This window comes from Etheostoma cragini, chromosome 23 (assembly GCF_013103735.1).
Source record: "Etheostoma cragini isolate CJK2018 chromosome 23, CSU_Ecrag_1.0, whole genome shotgun sequence".
NCBI classification, from domain to species: Eukaryota; Metazoa; Chordata; class Actinopteri; order Perciformes; family Percidae; genus Etheostoma; species Etheostoma cragini.
In genome coordinates this window covers 13690133-13709665 of record NC_048429.1, presented here as the reverse complement: position 1 = coordinate 13709665, position 19533 = coordinate 13690133, and the positions used below count along the sequence as shown (strand labels likewise).

General features: G+C 41.6%; 1 protein-coding gene across 11 annotated transcripts in view; it reads left to right on the top strand.

Moving 5' to 3' along the window:
* sox5 (SRY-box transcription factor 5) overlaps positions 1–19533 on the top strand; it is a 182276-nt gene that overhangs the window by 83413 nt on the left and 79330 nt on the right. For 2 of the 11 annotated variants that reach the window (XM_034863665.1, XM_034863660.1), the window contains exon 1: positions 17469–17767. The exons of 1 other annotated variant lie outside the window; for it this stretch is intronic. In XM_034863665.1, coding sequence (XP_034719556.1) covers positions 17583–17767 — 185 coding nt within the window. In that variant the 5' untranslated portion in view covers positions 17469–17582. Of the gene's footprint in view, positions 1–15707; positions 15975–17455; positions 17768–19533 lie in introns of those variants that run through there. 8 more of the 11 variants (XM_034863667.1, XM_034863666.1, XM_034863669.1 and 5 more) reach the window with 8 other exon arrangements.

Genomic DNA, 19533 nt, shown 5'->3' with positions numbered 1-19533 from the left:
CACCCACCTATACCTTCTATCCATATTCATTACCTATGTGTGTTCTCTTATCCTCTTTATTTCTGTGTGTGGTTGTGTGTGTGTGTGTGTGTGTGTTTGTGTGTGTGCGTTCATGTAGGCTGATTGGCGATGCCCTCTGTGCCATCTGCAGCAACCCCCCCCACCCACCTCCCACCCTTCTCACTCATCACAAGGGTGGGCTTAACCATCTGTGTGCCAGTGTGTTCCCACAGTGAGAAAAGGAGAGCTTGGGGGGGGGGGGGGGTGGTGGGGGGTTGCCACAACAAACACACTCATACATTTTTTGGTTTAGATAAAAATGAAGAATTGACATGCTAGGGGCCAACAACATAAGGTGGCCCTGTGTACAGAATACTGCAAAGAAAGTGCAGGCAATGCCATCTAATGTAAGACTTGTAAGATAATTCTCCTTTAATTCAAACAAATGTAGGAGCATATTGTGCACAGTGTATGCTGGCATATATTTTATATATATCATCAGACTTGAAGCTGCAGTCCATAGGGAGTCGAAGAGAGCAGCAGCTGGTTAAGTGTCAACAACTCCACAAGCGCCCACATTAGAAGAAGCCAATAGTTAGAGTTAAGGGTTAAAGCCACAGTGCCCTGGTGGTATTCCTGTGGGTAAAAGATGGATCATAAGTAGAAGTGCTTGGATGTAAGGAAAAGAATCTAAGACATGTATTTCTTAACACTCTTATGTTAAACGTACACAGGCACATGAAGGATTGAACTGTGTTAAGATAGTCATGCATTATGCATGTATTTTTGCACACCTAACCTGTTTGTTGCGGGGGGGTTTTACCTCTGGGGCTGTTTAAACTGTCGATCGAACTGTAGTACACAACAAACTAAACAACCGGGTTGAGACTAGGGTTTTGGTTGGCTTTCAAGCGGTCTTTTGTGCAGTGTGTCTTTGGTATGAAAGCAAAACAGAACAGCCGATTTTTATTAGAGTTGATATGTGATTTCACCATGAATCATAAATTAATTAATTAATAAAAATGTAGAAAAACTTCTATTAAATCCATCTTTTTGGCTGTGAACTGTTAAGGAAGCAATCTAATAAGTGATCTGCAATTTGTGGGTTAAGTTCAATCGTTCCAAAAAAGAAACAAGTTAAACAGGAATGTATCATGCTTCATTTTGTAATCCTGTTTCTGTCTGGTTCTCATTATTCATAAAGTAAGGGCGATTTGTAGATTTGACTAATACTATTCATTATCAGTTATTTCCTGGTCTGCTTCATGTGACAACAAAGGACATAAAGTACACATAAGGCGCAATAAAGTGTAATATGGTTTTTATCCCATGAGGGTCTGTGTAGCGACGATGGTGATTTAAGATGAAAGTTGCCGAAACGGTCCAATCAGTGAGTTACCTGTCATTCCACAAGACCCTATCTTACACCCAAATGTCATTGCTAGTTTAAGACCAACAAAGTTCTCGAATTTCCAGTCCAGCCCCAATGTCGTTTAAAAAACAGAAGCGCCTGTGTCCATCTGTGCGTCCATGGCACTGGTCTTACAGGGAGGTGTGTTCAGGTGAATTCTTGGCGTATTGCTATCTTGAGGCAGTTGAAAATAATCGCGCCATTGACCAACTAAAACCTGGTCTAAAGTCAATAAAACAGCATTTCATCGTTATTTTAACAGCGCATTGGTGAAATGCGCCTAGGCTCGTGCGCACGCGCGCTGTGCACACACAGGGACATGCAGCAGCACACAATCTTGCAATGGATTACAAAAATATTACAATGTGAAATAGTATTATGATAGGATCTTCTCGCTCTGGTTCATTTTACAGATGAGCAGATCATTTTGATGAGCGGAAAAGATCATCAAAAAAAGCCAAATATGACAAAAAATGCAATGGAAAAGGGCAAAATCATTACATAGCACATGGAGCATGTGAAACGTCCACTCAAGGTGTGAAATTGACCCTCGTCACATACCAAGGTGTGAAAAGACATCTCTGTTCTGCATAGCCTAAAGTGTTAAATACACCTAATTAAGAAGTCAGTAACACACAGAAAGAATACAGTGAACAAAATACAATCAAACAACATAAAAAGCAGTTTATTATCGCGCCACATCCCTGTGGGGATGTTTCATGGTCGTAGGTCAAACTAAGAGCACACAAACACAGGCTTCTGTGCTGGCTACACACATTGAACCAATATAGAAATCTGATGTAAATAGCTTCTATAAAAGGTGAGGAGTTGTGGTCTGGTAATGACGGTGTGTGGGTGTAGGCTCCGTGCTGCTTAACGCAGGCTGCTGGGTTGTAAGATGTTTAGGAAGCTGGCCACATCTGGAGTGGCCACAGGCCAACTGGCTACTAGCCTTAAACCTCAAGCAGAGCTGTTCTTTTTCTCTTGTTCCCTTTTCTTTTTCTCTCAGAATCCTTAACTAGTTTTGACTCATATTTCATACCCTTCATTCATTTTGTCACCACTTTGGCATCTTTTTTATGTTCTTAAATCCCACTCGCTCCACCATCACACAAACATGCACGGCTGCACACGTAGAAAAATACGCTTCCATGCATGTCCCATGCACTTACTGCCCTTCTGTAAACTACACACACACACACACACACACACACACACACACACACACACACACACACACACACTTCTGTCTGTATTGTTCTTTATCACACATGGCTTTGAAGATGAAAAAGAGGAAAAGAAAGAAAAACTCTTAAGTGTCAAACCTCACACCCAGTCTGCTGTGCGATAAGATTAGATTTATTTCTCCAGCTGTGACATAGAAAATGGAAGTGGATTATTTAGTTAAAAAAAAAAAAAAAATAGAGAAATGACAGAATTAAATTAAAACTAGTAGGCGTTATTGTTAAGCAAGGAACAGAGGGGGCTTAAATATATAGGCTCAGCAAAGGCCTCAGGCAGCAGATAGCACAATCTCCTCTCCTCTTGTTCTCACCAATTGACTTAAAAACACATAAACAGCCTTCCAGGACCACAAAGCCTGTGTAGAAAATCATAAAATCATTTCCTCTTCACTCTAGATTCTTTCTCTCTCTCTCTCTCTCTCTCTCTGTTCTCTCAGTCATCACCCTTCTCCCTCAGAGCAAGACCACAGGGGGCTGCCTGGGCGCATCAATCCAGGGTTGAGCTTGTGCCTTGACGTGGAGCAACACAAAGTACAGAGATTTGGTGCATAAACATGTGTGCTCTTAAGAAGAAAAAGCGGGCTGCAGTGAGAGCGGAGAGGGGGAATGGTGCCAAATCCCCCCATTCAGCTTCAGACCAAAAGCAGGCAGCATCCTGACAGCTTTGAGGTGGAGGGGGACCGGAGGGGGGCTAGGGGATGGAAAAAAGGGGAAGAATGAGAAAAGAGGGAGAGAGATAGCAACTGTGATGGAGGAGGAAGAGGGAGATGAAGAGGTAGAGAGAGAAATCAGCTCCTGGGGATAAGAACAAAGCTCAGGGAGTCTCAAAGTGATAATTTGCTGTGTTTTTATATTTAAAAATGTTTTGCTAGCCCCTATCTCTGGGATATAATGAGACCAGAAATCAACTTTTGGTTGACTTCTGTCAAGGGAAAGAATCCGTGGTGACCAGGAAATTATTTGTCTATTGTCCTGGACGGCACAAGGGATCAAAAACCTTTTTTAAAAACTCCTTCTTCCCCGGCAAACCCCCACTCCTTATATTCACCAAAATAACTTAATTACCATGTATATCTAGATTCATGTAATAGTTAAATTAAAGGTTTGACATGGTTTGCGGCGTGAGTAGCTGTTCAGATGTTAACACAGAAGTATTGGAGCTTGGCTCTAGGGTTAAGGTTCGCCGTTGCTGACATTTGAAACAGACAAGAATTGGCGGATGGTTGAGTTTGTTTCAGGGTAAAGATTGATGGGGAATTGATGGGAAAAGGAACAAAAGGTGTCAGGGGGTTGTAAATAAGCAACAGCCGTTTAGCCGGATTATGTAAAGCACTTCATTTGGCGGGAAAAGTGAAATGAGAGTAGAGCTGGACAATAGGTGGAAAAAATCGGATATCATAATATTCTTGACCAAATATCTCAATATCGATATTACGGCAATATTCGAGGGTTGACAATTAGTGCTTTAACAAAACATGGTCACACTTAGATTTTAGATAAATAATCATCAGCAATGTGGATATAATGTGGGAAAAACCTTCAAAACCAGTAAAGGACACCACCCTTAGGCCATATTACAATATTCAAAATCTAAGACGATATCTAGTCTCATATCATGATATCGATTTAATATTGATACATTGCCCAGCTCTAAATGAGAGTACCTGAAATGGTATGGTAATGGTTATGTTAACTCATTTCACAACAAAATCATAACTGTGAACCAGCAAGTTGGTCTGTACACTTTGACGGATGTTTAAATAGGACAGTTTTATAATAATTCTTGCCCTGTAAGAATTCTTTTTGGGTGGTTTGTTGTGTTTGTCGAAGGAGGCCCCGGGGAAGACCCGGGACTAGGTGGAGGGATTATATCTCCAACCTGGCCTGGGAACGCCTCTGGATCCCCCAGTCGGAGCTGGTCGAGCAGAGAGTGCATGCAAGAAGATAACTATCATTCTAGTTTGTCATCCCTTTGGTGCTCAACCTCTCAGTTATTAGCCAATGATTTCACTGGGATTTGTTCACTGGCTTTCTGGTCATCGAAACACTTTAATTTAAACCATGTAATCTTTCTTCTCTCTCCTCTCGTTCCAGTCCGTGCTGCTTTGCCGCTTCACCCCTCCACCCCCCTACCACCACCCTGTCTAGGGTTCCCTAGGGTAATCCAGTTGGCTGCTATTTTCAGGACTCTCTCCCTAAAAATCTAATCAATGTGGTCAACACCAAGGTCTTTTTAGTTATTGAAGTTCTTGAATTGTCACTCGCTTGTGGTGCCCTTCCTGAGCAAGACTGAACCTCACATTGCTTCCAATGAGCATCAAGTATTGCTTTAACCTGCTATTAATGGAAATGTCACCTTGCACCGTCATGTATCTAACCGTCTTACAAAAGTGGCTGCTTGGTGGATGAAGTCCATGTCTGTCTCTTTCTGCCATTCATCCTCACTGCTTTGAGATATTTCAATTATTCTCATTCCTTTCTCACTGCAGATTGGTTTTAGTCAGTCAAAGGCTTTAGTTTACTGTTAATTCAAGAGAGAGGAAAAGTTCAAGGAAAAGTCTCAGTCAGTTTTTTTTTTTTTTTTTAATTGCAGTGTATTTGTGTGTTTGTGCGCTCGTGTATGAACACTTTTTGTTGTCTTCGTTTGCATGTGTGTGTGTGTGTGTGTGTGTTTCCAAGAAGACTGGACTGGTCATTTTTTTTTGTTTTGTAAATCATTCACTTTTTAAATTTATTTTTTATTTCTCTTCTCAGGCTAGTGTTTCATTAACCCTGCTGTGACACAGACTCCCTTTCATTCACTTCTCGCATTGTCTGCTCCAGCCGCTCGCTCACTCACAGCACCAAAGATTACTAATAAATAAGTGACACCAGTAACAGTCTATTTTTCCCCTCAGCCGTAATTAACTGACTTGATGTTTTCAAGAGAAAAGGAGGGGGAAAATCCAGCTAATTAGGAGTGAGTTAAGATGCGCACAAAGAGTACAGATCGTTAATTAATTTTCCACGCAGCCGTTGTCGGGGAAGAAAACAGCTTTGTTTACAGTGTTTGCCACGGCGGTTGGAGCAGCGCACTCGCTGTGGAAGCACCGCACACACTGCAGTCCATATCCAGTAACCTTGATCAGGACTGTCTGCAAGTTAGACAAACAAAGGGAGGATAAAATGCCGTCTGTCAAGCAAGACAGAAAGAAAATCGTCTATCTGAAATCCCTGATAGCTAAGTTAGGAATACCGTCTATAGGTATATTAGGCGTAGTTCTCTTCATACCTGGATGTCCTTAAAAGAGTTTATCTGGTGTGCACTTTATGTCACATTACTGACACAACCCTACTGGTGGTATAAGTAGCAGAGAGCAATTTGCCTTTTGGTCTCTACCTGTCTACCTGCCCAGTTTTCTGTGTATGAGATCATGGGTTTTGGAGGTGGAACAGACATCAGACACCCTAGACTATAAAAATAATGGACAAAAGCCTGAAAAGTGAAGCCAATGCAGAAAAAATTTAGTTACTTTTATTTAACTAACTGAGATTAAATATCTCCTTTTCAAGGGTGTCCTGACCCTACTTCTGCTTTGATTAATAACTTCAATAAACATTAACATAATGAGTCTATGGCCCTCAATTGCTGCTTTAAAGTCTTCTTCAATACAGCATGGTGTTCATTTAAATTGACGATAAAGCAAGGGACTCTTTAGGGGCGTGGATACATGTTAATCTTGAACTTTGACCCTCTCAATGTGTGTTTTCACTTCATCAAATTTCATTGTAACATTTGGTCGCTAGGCCTGGGCAACATATTGATATTATAAAAAAAAAAATCTGCTTAGGGTTGAAAACCTTCCCTCTTTGATGTTTGGCTTAGCCATTGCAACACTGGGTTGGTGGCGTCATCCTCACATTCGGTTACATAAAAAGATGGCAACACCTGTATCGCCAAACTCGAGGCTTTAATACGGCGGTACACAAAACAATGGGTGACATCACGGATGCTACGTCCACCATTATGGTCCACTATGGACAACCAGAGACAGAGTTGCTTATAAGTGTAAATTAACGTGCACATGTCTACATCCATGTCACCGCGTGTCTGTTCAAGTACCACAGGGATAGAAGGTGTGTGTGAGGGTGTGGATGAGAGCGGCCCAAGCCCCCGCGTGTATTAAGAAGGGCCCTGGCAGCAAGAGATAGCGGCTCTATCTTAATGGTTTCTGCCGCCTGCCACTCAGCCTTCAGACGGGGTCCTTTGCCTGCATGTGTCTCCCCACGATAAAGCCACTTCACAGGGGCTAGTGCCTCTCCACGCTGGCCTCTCCTCTCCCAGGAAAGAAGAGCGAGGGAAGAAAAGATGCCAGAGGTATTGATATATGAACCCACCCTGAGACTGAGACGAGCTGCGAGCGAGAGACTGAAGGAAAAAAAAAAAAGTAGCATTCACACCACAAGCCTTCATGCTCAATTCTAAATTGTTGATCATATCTGATATTTTTGAAAGACTGTCCTAGGATGTAGCCTAGAATTTGATATCTGATACAATGTCAAAAACATAGGTTTTTAGGGTACCGTAAGACACCACAACTATATTTAGATCTACGTTTTTCCTGCATGTTTTAAAAGCATTTTGGTTTGGGGTATATATGTTGACTTGTTGATTGAAATAAGGCGCCTCTTAAGGCTGCACAATTGATCAAATTTTATTCACGATTACGATTTTGACATCCCACGATCAAATTTGCGTGATCGAGCAATTTCATAGAACGCTCTGTTTTTTTTGCAGAGCGCATCTACCACTCCGTAAACCCCTGTCTGCTCATGAGCCGGTCAGTTGTTCCCTGCATCGCGCAGCTCAGGTTATCGATGTAGACAGTCACAGAGAACAGAGTAACGGAAGGAAAATTCAACAGATAGCAGTCAGTTGTACGTCGGTCTCAAAGTTTACCAGTTTACCAGTAAACGCAACATCTTGTCCCGTCTGTGTCATTCAGACAACAGCAGTGAGCGACTTGCAGTGCGGTGGCGGTGCTAGTTAGCTTCTGTTAGCTTCTGTTAGCTCACAGGCTCTAGGGTGCAAGTAATATTTTTTCTCTAGGACGCACCGGTGCACATAATGTCCTAGCACCCTTTGCAAGGTTGTTATATGGATATGGTTTAATTTTGCATTACACAACCCATTTCTTCTGTAAAGCCGTGCCTGTGTTTGGATCTCTCCTCTACTCTCTCTCGTCTTACTCTCCACGCAGCCCTGCCACACAACTCCGGCCCACACTTCTGACATTTGTCTACAGTTTTAATTGTTATTAACACAGTTGTATATTATTAAATATGAGGGGCAAACCTGTATTTGTACCAGTGTTTCCGCGGGTAACTCTGCTATTGCGGTGGCCATGGCGAAGAACACAGAAGAAGTTACTGAATGCAACTAACATCAGTTCGTAGAGTAACAGCATGCGAGACGGAGCTGCTGGACCTGCAAGAGATGTGACCCATGGCAAGAATATCATAGTTCATAAAAATGCAGCGCAGTGACGATACAGACATTTCATACACACAACGTGTGTATCCGCCTTTTGGCCTGTGCTGGACCCGTTCATAATGAGTCAGCCGTCTCTCTGAGCCTATGTGACAATAAAGTTAGTTTTGGTTCAAATCAACAAATAATCATGATCACAATATTGATCAAAATAATCGTAACTATCATTTTGGCCATGATCGTGCAGCCCTACCGTCTCTTCACTTGACATAGTCAAGTTTTCCTCCTGGCTTTCTTTCCATTGTAGTGTCTCTGTGTCAATAATCTATCAATGCTGGCATGACCTAGCTGCTGTGGGTGTAACTGTAACTGTGACTGTGTTTATTCAGTCCACTGTTATTCCACTGGTAGCTTATCCTGAGGGTGCACCACTGCAGGGTCCCTATCACCGAACACAATGTTGATATTAAACCATTCTGCAGAAGGTTAATGTTCAATTAATCAGTTTTATTTCTTGTTTAGTTTTCAGGATATTAGCTCTCCACCTAGATTTATATTCTCATCGACAGAACTGTTTTGGTAACTGCTTTTTTGAGGCTGCCCCTCCACTTTAGCAAGTGCTTGCGTGGTAAACGTGGTTAATGTTAGATTACCATATATACACTGTTGGAGCACTGTGGCTTAATGGTTAGCACTTCTGCCGCACAGCAAGAAGGTTCTGGGTTTGAACCCAGGGCGGTCCAGGCCTTTCTGTGTGGAGTTTTCATGTTATCCCCATGTTTGCGGGGGAGTATGGTTTCTTCCCACCATAAAGACATGCATGTTGGGTTACTAGGACTACAGTTGAAAATTAGCCGACTGGCTACCAGTTGTGCATTTAAAGAAATATTGAATAACGTGCATTTTCCTAAACTAAATAAAGAAATCGCAATGCTATATTCTGTTGTTTAATTAAGAGGACTGATTAGGACCATATCAATATCTGTATATGGTAACTACCGTATGGTTAAAGTAGTGGTGAGAGTATTGTTATATGTATCAAAAAGACAACTTAAATTGGTCATCTGTGACACAAGCCCTGGCACACAACCATCCATCGCTCCAACCCTCGACAGCCTCGCCTTGCTACGTACAGTAATTGGCTCACGTCTTTCTGCACTAGTACTGAACATCAGCACTGGGTGTCAATTGTGTGCTGCGGCTTCATACAATATGAAGCTAAATCTTTTGGATAGCGGGCTGAATAATCTATCATCAATATCAACATCATTCATAACGCAAATGCTGACCGTTTTCATCTCATGGTAAATGTCTACGATTGAAATTCAAAATAATATTGCCAGATTTTGGGCTGCTCTGTCTTAGAATTTAGATTCATGGCGCGGCAATATTCAAAAATTCAATTCAAAAGTCCTAGCGTGCTCATTTCTCTGTGATTTAAATGCAAACTGTCATTTTCTAGATGTGATCTTGGTCTTCTACAGAAATCCCTCTCAGGTCCATAGCTACTGATATGGCACATTGTGATCAACATGTGTCTCTGCATTTGCATAATATGTAGCGGTGTGAGTGTGTGTGTGTGTGTGTGTGTGTGTGTGTGTGTGTGTGTGTGTGTTTCTTCAGGCTTTGGGGCTTTGGGATTGTTTACTGCCGGTCTCTCCCTGCCCCTGCACATGGTCGGCCCCTAATGCACTACAGCTGTTAGGGTCCCGACACAGGGGCCTCCCATCAACGGTTTCATTGTGATGGACTCTATGTATGTGTGTGTGGTGTGCTTACATGCTTGCTTGTCCCGTGTGTTTTTTCCTATGTTGGTGAATGAGAGAGTGTCTTATTGAACATGAGTGTGTGTGTGTGTGTGTGCGTGTTCTTACACCATTGTGAATATTTGCTGTTACTTCTGGGTATTTTTTGTTCCTGACTCTCTGTGATAGTCTGTTTCATCGTTTGTGTGTGTGTGTGTGTGTGTGCGTGTGTGTGTGCGTGTGCAGTGTTTCCTGCGGAACGAGACGGTGCGTTGGGGCAACGTTCACAAGTATTTGTGATGGATAAGAGGATTTTCTTTGTTTTTTATCAGTTTTTTTCTGCATATTATATTATTAGCTTCCCTGTAATGATGAGAGAGAGAGATTTTGAGGATGGACAGAAGTGTAGAAGTGATACGTGAATTTACACTCTACAATTTTGTGGTTTATCAGGGACGTTTATGAACTACGCTGCAGACTGAAGTCTGTACTAACAGTGACAGAGTGACGGCTGACTCATTTGAACGGGTCAAGCGCGGGTTGAATGTGCATCAGCAGGTCCGTTTTACAAACGTCTTGTCTGTGAAATGTCTTAAAGTGGCGCCGCATTTTTTAACACTATGATAAATTGGTTATGAGCTGCATCTTTCTTACCAGGCTCATAGAGTTGAAGTTAACATTACATTCAGTAACTACCACTTCTTTTGTGGCGTCGGCCCGCCACAGGAAAATGTAACCAACGGTGTGTGTTTGTATTTCCTAGCCTGTCCTTGTACAAGCAGCTGTCTCATGTCACCCCCCTCTCGCCCTTTCAAAAAACACATCTCACATTATGAACCTATGAATCACTTAACCGGCCCCTTTTGTTTCAGCGAAACAGGCCTTTTTCATTTCCATGTCACTTGTTCCCTCATCGAGAACAGAATACACCTTGGTGGCCTTGTTCATTCATATTCCTCAGCTACGTGTTTTAACAGTAGACAATGGCTTACATCTGAGAGGCTGGTTACTCCGAGAGAACTTGTTTCCATGTCTTCCCCTTCATAAGGCCTGTCTATGCTTTTTAAACACTCTTTCTTTGCAACATGGCTTCATGAGAAAACCCTGACCTCAGGCTGATTATACAAGCTCATTAGAAATGTTTAGGTATGTTCACTGTTGCATTATCTTATGCATCCTCTGAATTATTGTCTACTATATAAGCCATTGTCAAGTCAGATTGACTTACGGCTAAGTTCATGGCAAAGTAAAGTCTGAAAGCGGCTATTAGCCATACCAAATGTGTGAATGGCAACAACATAAACATCTATTCAAAATATGACAAACACAAGGCTCATTCACTCAGCTGTTTGTCGCGGGGAGGGGAGTCAGCGCTGCTCCGCTATGTTGACCATCAGCCGCATAATAGAGAAATTAAGTTTCTGTAATGCACAAATGAGGTTATAATTGGTTTTGCAGCTGTTTACGGGGGCAAGGAGAGTTTCCAATCCGAGCACAGTTTCCCACTGTATTCTCTCCATTTGACCATGAATTACATTAGGTAAATAGAAAACTAATGCCACAGATTGTTGTTGACATTGACTTACTCATATTGCTGTCTTATAAAGAGCAGGCACGTGTACTTTGTCCGTGTGTGTATGCATACACATGGACTGTATGAATACCAACTTATATACATCATAGCAATTTTAAAGGTGGTAATTGATATCTTTAACAGTCTGCCTAATGGTTTTATGTGAATGTATCTCTATGCATGTAGTAGAGAGAGATGTTTTCCTACCCAATTAAAGGATCAGGTCACATTAGTTCAAGTTCATTTCCCATGATACTCACAGCCTCAGTTGCTCTTGAAAGAATATCTCATTTAAAAAAAAAACATACTGCGGTCCAAATCTTAAAAGAAAGTACATCTCTAGTACCTACCACTTTGGCAGGTCTTTGAATGCAACAAACACCAGACGATGAGTATGGTCCCCTCTGTAATGTTATCAGATGCTGTTAAGGGTTTTACTTAATGTAAAAAATAAATAAAATAGAACTGGCACTAAATAAATCCTCCATTAAGGTGCGTGTGTGTGTGTGTGTGTGCGTGTTTGTGAGATGGTGCAGTAGATACAGTGACAGGGGGCATGCTTTCTCTACTTCTTCGTGTGTGTGTGTGTGTGTGTGTGTGTGTGTGTGTGTGTGTGTGTGTGTCAATGTCTGATTGTGTGTGTTAAAGTATCATAGAAGTGGCAGTCTGTCAGCTCTGCTTTTCTCTGTGCTCTCCAGAACAATAGCTGGATTGGCCGTATGTGTGACATGTAGACCACACACCCCTAATAGTGACTGACAGCACTAAGGGCTGAAAGCAGCATGCCACACACACACGCGCACACACACACGCACTTTAATGGAGGATTTATTTGAACAGTGAGAGTCAGAATAACAACAAGAAAATCCAGAAAAACGCATGTCAAAAATGTTATAAATTGATTTGCATTTTAATGAGAAAAATAAGTATTTGACCCCCTCTCAATCGGAAAGATTTCTGGCTCCCAGTCGTCTTTTATACCGGTAACAAACTGAGATTAGGAGCACACTCTTAGAGGGAGTGCTCCTAATCTCAGTTTGTTACCTGTATAAAATACACCTGTCCACAGAAGCAATCAACCAATCATATTCCAAACTCTCCACCATGGCCAAGACCAAAGAGCTCTCCAAGGATGTCAGGGACAAGATTGTAGACCTACACAAGTCTGGAATGGGCTACAAGACCATTGCCAAGCAGCTTGGTGAGAAGGTGACAACAGTTGGTGCGATTATTCGCAAATGGAAGAAACACAAAAGAACTGTCAATCTCCCTCGCTCCCTTGCTCCATGCAAGATCTCACCTCGTGGAGTTACAATGATCATGAGAACAGTGAGGAGTCAGCCCAGAACAACACAGGAGGATCTTGTCAATAATCTCAAGGCAACTGGGACCATAGTCACCAAGAAAAACAATTGGTAACACACTACGCCGTGAAGGACTGAAATCCTGCAGCGTCTGCAAGGTCCCCCTGCTCATATACACGCCCATCTGAAGTTTGCCAATGAACATCTGAATGATTCCGAGGACAACTGGGTGAAAGTGTTGTGGTCAGATGAGACCAAAATGGAGCTATTTGGCATCAATTCAACTCTCCGTGTTTGGAGGAGAAAGGCTACCTATGACCCCAAGAACACCATCCCCACCATCCAGCATGGAGGTGGACACATTATGCTTAGGGGTTGTTTTTCTGCTAAGGGGACAGGACAACTTCACCCCATCAAAGGGACGATGGACGAGGCCATGTCAAATCTTGGGTCAGAACCTCCTTCCCTCAGCCAGGGCCTTTAACATGGGTCGTGGATGGGTATTCCAGCATGAAAATGACCCAAAATACACGGCCAAGGCAACAAAGGAGTGGCTCAAGAAAAAGCACATTAAGGTCCTGGAGTGGCCTAACATGTCTCCAGACCTTAATACCATAGAAACTCTGTGGAGGGAGCTGAAGGTTCGAGTGGCCAAACATCAACCTTGAAACCTTAATGACTTGGAGAAGATCTGCAAAGAGGAGTGGGACAAAATCCTCCGGAGATGTGTGCAGACCTGGTGGCCAACTACAAGAAACGTCTGACCTCTGTGGTCTTCAACAGGGGTTTTGCCACCAAGTACTAAATCATGTTTTGCAGAGGGGTCAAATACATATTTCCCTCGTTAAAATGCAATTTATAACATTTTTAACATGTGTTAAAATCTCTCACTGTTTAAGTAAATCTACCATTAAAATTATAGACTGATCATTTCTTTGTCAGTGGGCAAATGTACAAAATCAGCAGAATATCAGATACTTTTTTCTCCTCACTGTACACCTGAGGACACAGTGGCTGTAAGTGATTGGTGAGGGTTTCAGTCAGTTTGTGTATTTTGTGAGTGTGTGTCTTTGTGTGTGTTCATTCATGCATGTGAGCTTCAGCATATGTTCTTTTCAAAGTGTTCAGCTGTCTTCTTGTACATGAACAAAACTGTTCCATGTTGGAGACTCAAATATCTGCTTCTTCTTGCTGCACCAAAAAGAAAACAGAAAGTCTGTTAAACATGTTATTTACATCTCATTTGTCATACAATGGTCATGGGAAAAAAAAGTCATTCTGATTGGCTGGATGATGTGCATTATACCTTCAAGGCTGGTCCTTGTCGTTGTTCTGAATTAATACCGAATGACATTGAAAAATCATAATTACATATTCTATTTAAACTATTGGCTACAAATCATCCTTTATTTAAACGTGGGGCTGGTAGGAGGGAAAGAAAAGATGAACATGGAATGATGAATCAATATAGGCTGAAATTACTGGAGTTATAAAGTACAATTTATTTCAAGATAGACCGATATAGTGCTAATACAGTTTCAATGTTTCTTCTAACATGAATTCAAGATCTCTCCAAACATTATTGTATGATCCAAATGCCAATCCGTAAAATGTAAATAACATTTAGAGATGCATTGTTAGGATTTGAATGCATCCGGGATGTGATTGAACTTTTTTGGGACATTGTAGCCGGGCACTTAGCTGCCACAGAGAGAACATAATTGCTTCAAGCTCAGGATACCTCGTATTAATCCTGTGTCAAGGCTTGTTTTACGTCCACTGATCTGTTACTTTATTCTGTTAGCGAAGCCAATCATGTGAAAAGCATGATACAGCTTCACTTTACTAACATAGTGGAACCAAAGTAAAAGAGCCTGGAACAACACCAGTTAACCAATTAAGCACGAGCGATCTCTAAAGTATTTTAAATATGTAGTGAAAAGTATTACTTTTAGCTTCTCTTTTCTTTGTCCCAATTGTGCAAATTAAAATATTTTTTTGGCTCTAGTGGCTCTAATTCTGCACCAAGGCTGCATTTTGGGAAAGAGACTTCAGATATGGTATTAGGGGACCACTAAGGTCTATATAAAACCATCCAAAAAGCACCATGTCATGGGACCTATAATAAAATACAGTAGAAGTTTTAATGTGAGCTATCTTTGGAACAACATTAATGAGTCATAGAAAAGACACTAAACATAATTCTTCTTCAGAGTTTATCTCTGCTGGTCCGAGGATCCTAAAGTGGAGTCATTGGGGAATATAATTGGGTTTCGAACTGCTGGCCTGACAAAATAACCAATTTTGCAACACCACCACGTGTCAACCTCAACCCAAAAGAAGCAAAAAGCTGCAGGAAACTAGTATTTACCTCTGAATTCAAAGAATTTATGTTTGTGTTAGAGGATAACATATATTACAACTAAAATCCCATAGTAACCATAAACATAAAAGTATAAAAGCAGAGAAAATGGAACAGACAGAAAAGTGCATGTGCTTGTGTTTCAAATAGTTTACTGTGGTTGAACTGATTGATTAATTTGCTTCACGTTGCATGATAAAGTGCATCAGGGCTTGCTGTGGTCCTCCTGAAGTGTGTCTACATGATCTGTGAGTGTTGTCTGTGTGAAAAACAAGTGTGTGTGTGTGTGTGTGTGTGTGTGTGTGTGTGTGTGAATGAGAGAGAGAGAGAGAGAGAGAGAGAGAGAGATGGACTTGAGGAAGGGGGCAGCACTGTGCATTTGCACTCAGAGTGATGATCCCTATGGTCAAATGGCCCCTCCCCTTTGCTCACACACACACACACACACACACACACACACACACACACACACACACACACACACACAAGGCAACACAGTAAGAGGCTCTGCTGCTGGCCCTTTAAGAGCTGAGCCTAGATCTCACAGCTTACAGCTAGGGAGGGAGAAGAGGAGGGACAGAGAGAGAGAGAGAGAGAGAGAGAGAGAGAGAGGGTGTAAGGCTGAAAGTGTGTGAGTAGAGAGACAGAGAGGAACACACAGAGAGAGAGAGAGAGAGAGAGAGAGAACGCGAATAGGCAGTGTGTGAGAGAGGTTGAAGGATCACTTCTATCCCGTTTTGTTTTGGGGAGACTAACCTTGTTCATCTGAGCATTTGTGGGACTGTTTTATGTTGTTGTTGACAAGAGACACGGACCCTTACTCCAGCATGCTCACTGAGCCTGAGCTACCTCAGGAGTGTAACAGGTACGTGACGCTTTCTTACACACACACACATACACACACACACATATGCACATTTATGTGGAGATGACAAAGACGGAGGACAGGATGAAGCGGGACAGAGCTAGGGAGGGCAAGGAAAATGGGGCTAGAAAGTAGAATGACATGTGTGTGAAGAGAAGACTCGGTGTGTGTGTGTGTGTGTGTGTAAAGCATGTAAGTGTCTCAGCAAGTCAGCGAGTCAGTTTGAGGCTGGAGAGTGTGTGTGTGTGTGTGTGTGTGTGTCTGTCAGTGTCAGAGATGGTAAATGAGAGTTGATGATTGACTCCTATTCTTTTGAAAGAGATACCATATGCAAAGTCGGGGCGAAGCAGGCATTTTTATGTGTGTGTGTGTGTGTGTGTTCATGCATGTTTTTTCCCAGAAGTAACAGAACCGTCCCTCTTTTCTTCCACTGTCCCTCCTGACTGAAGTTGTTGATTCAGTTCAATATCTCCATAGACAAAGTGCTTAAAACTATTTTTTTGGTTGTGCATGCGCACGTGTGTGTGTGTGTGTGTGTGTGTGTGTGTGTGTGAATATGTGTTTGTGTGTTTGTGTGTGTGTGTGTGTTTGTGTGTGGGAAAGAGACACTTGAGATGTGTGTTTGTGTCAAAGTCAGAACGTGTGATCCCCTCTCTTCTCATCTCCACTGCGCTCACCACAACTGTATTCACTTTATTAACTTCTGCTTTACTCTACGAGCTATTTATACGTTATATATTTATACGTGACGTACTTTATCAGCCTGGTGCTTACAACAAGTCAAAACGATATAGAGAATTCCTTCATTTTTGAAGACAACAAAACAGCCAAGAGAACTTTTTCAAACCAAATTTGTGATGTTTGCACAATGCCCTCCTACTCAGCCTCATCTTTTGACATTTAACTATTTGTGATTTATTTTTCACTTAATCCAAATTCAATACATGCAACCCCCTCAATAATCTTTTGTCAAGCTGCATGGTAGTTGTTGTTGTTTTCTTGCCTTATGCTAATGGTAATCTCACTGTGCCCCTCTGATGTTTGTGCGGGCCCGCTTCATTTAGAGATGCCAACCTTCTAACCTTGCCCTTTTCCGACACTGTCAACACAAGTGGCTTTTGCCTGTGGAATAATGGCTGTTTGATGCTAATGCTGTGAGAGCCAGATTATGTTATAATACCCGGCGTTTTAATACTAACATACGCAAACACGTCCTTCTCCTACTTGACTTTTATTGCATTAAAGTAGCGCTCTGTTTTGCCAGATGAAACTAATCTTTTGTTCCGAGATAAACTGGGGTCGTGGGGTTGGGGGCGAGGGAGGATTTCTTTGAATTAAGAACACATTTTAAATGTGACAAAAATGTGTTTTTAATAGAAACGTTCAATCCAGAAAAGTGGTTGAGAAGAGAAAAGAAAAGATAACAACAGCAAGGAGGAATTAAAAATGTAAAGGATTACACCGAAAAGCAGAATGTATGGAGATAAATGCAGGGATTACAATGACTTAGGAGGAGAGCGCTTAAAACTCTTGCTTTCCAGTAATGCACTCCATCACTGTGTCTCTGGCCGTGTGTGTGTGTGCGTGTATGCGTTCGTATGTCGATATATGTGTGTGAGCTATAGAGGGGTATCTTCCATTCCGTGTGTGTGTGTGTGTGTGTGTGTGTTTCCTGTGTGTGTTGTGTGTGTGTGTCAAAAAGTAGTCTCTCTGCGGAGCGGAGTGTGTGTGAGTTGCCAGTGTGTGTGCTCTCCAGCCTCGGTTGTCGCGATGCTCTCGGTTCCTGCGTCTCTGTAAGTGTCCGATCGCCTCCTTCACCCATGCTTCTTCTTCATCCTCTCACTGAACTTCCTCTTCTTCTAGTTCTTAACACTTATTCCCCTTTTCCTCTTTTTCTTCTCTTTTTAAATCAAATTCTTGTTCAGATTCACTTGGATGTTTTTGATTGAAAATAGCCGATGATGGAGAGTTTGTCCGAGTTTCCAGAAGAAGGTTTGTTTTAGACATAAGCCTGAAATTTAAATTTGCTTAAATGTGCTTTGAGGCTTTAAAAGATAATCTTTCTGTTCTCATTTTGTTTAAAAGTCTTGTGATATGGTTTTCATCTCTACTTGCTCAGCTGTTAAAAAAAATGAATTTTATATATACAAAGCATGAGTACTCTGTGATTTATATTATTTGAGATTCTAATTTTGTATTCTAATTAAGGCTTCTGTGATTTGAAAAATCTTTTTTTGGGGTTCTCCGAAGCGCTTGGCTTTGTATAAAAATTTCCAGTCAAAGCTGAAAATAGTGGAAACAGACTGCGTTTGCTTACACAGCCTCGTTTGTTCTCACAAACAGAACAGGCACATACACGGAGGGAGAAACGGAGAAAAAGCCAAAGCAACCGAAACACAGAGAAGAGACATTTTCAAGGAGCTAGTGTGGCAGTGGATGGAAAGACGCAGGGAATGATGTGGTCAAACTGACACATTCCTCTCAGATGAACAAGAAGGAGGACTAGAAGAAGAAGCAGGGTTACAGAAAAGTGCGAGTGCCAGAGATTAAGAGGGGGGATGTTGAGGAGGTGAAGGAGGGAGGAGAGGAAGAGGTCTCTGTCGATGTGGTGTTAAGGCAGTGGTGGATTTTCACACCCCTCCATTTGTCCCCTCTGTTTATTGGGGTGTGTGTGTGTGTGTGTGTCCATCCGTGGTTGTGTCAACACTTTGAACAGTTGAAGCAGGACAAACCAGTTTATACAATCTGACATTACTTGCGTCGTACTCAGCAACAAGGATTGTGTCAGCAGTCTGAAGGACTTTACTTAATTTCAGTGAGACAAACTTTTTTAAATGAGTAAATCTGGTTATTTTCTGCGTTTAAAGGAAATTTGCTACTGTACTCAAGTTAGATTTTAAGGTTCTTTACATGAGCATTTCCTTCTACTCATCTACTAAACATGTACTTATTTGCTCAACTGCAGTTAACACACAGCTTTAATTACTGCACTATTAGATTGCAAGATTTTACAAAATAATGGTCAACTTCTAAATACGATGCATCATTATAGATCACATTAGTATATAATAAACTATATATATACATATATACATATTTATTCACACAACGGCCGTTCAGCATAATTACTACTTTTATTTTGAAAACCTTTCAAAAAATTGTGCTGATGATACTTTTACAATAGTCAAATGTTGAACGCGGTAGTGGGACTTGAAATGGAGTGTTTTTTTAGTGTGGCTTTTGCTACGCTAACTTAATCTCTACCACTGCTGTTAATTTGTATTTATTTGAATAATTATTGACTTTTATTTTTTAATTAAAGCGGTATGGGCAGTTTTTAAGAGAGAAATTCTTGTGGCCCGTTATAAAAACTTGTTTCCAATTTAAGTGAGCAGTGCAACTTCCAGTGTGCGAGTGTCTCTGTACTTCATTTAAAAGGGCGAGATTAAAGTGGTGTGTGTGTGTCTGTGTGTTTGAGGAAAGAGAGAATGTGTGTGTGTGTGTGTGTGTGTGTGTGTGTGTGTGTGTGTGTGTGTGTGTGTGTGTGTGTGTGTGTGTG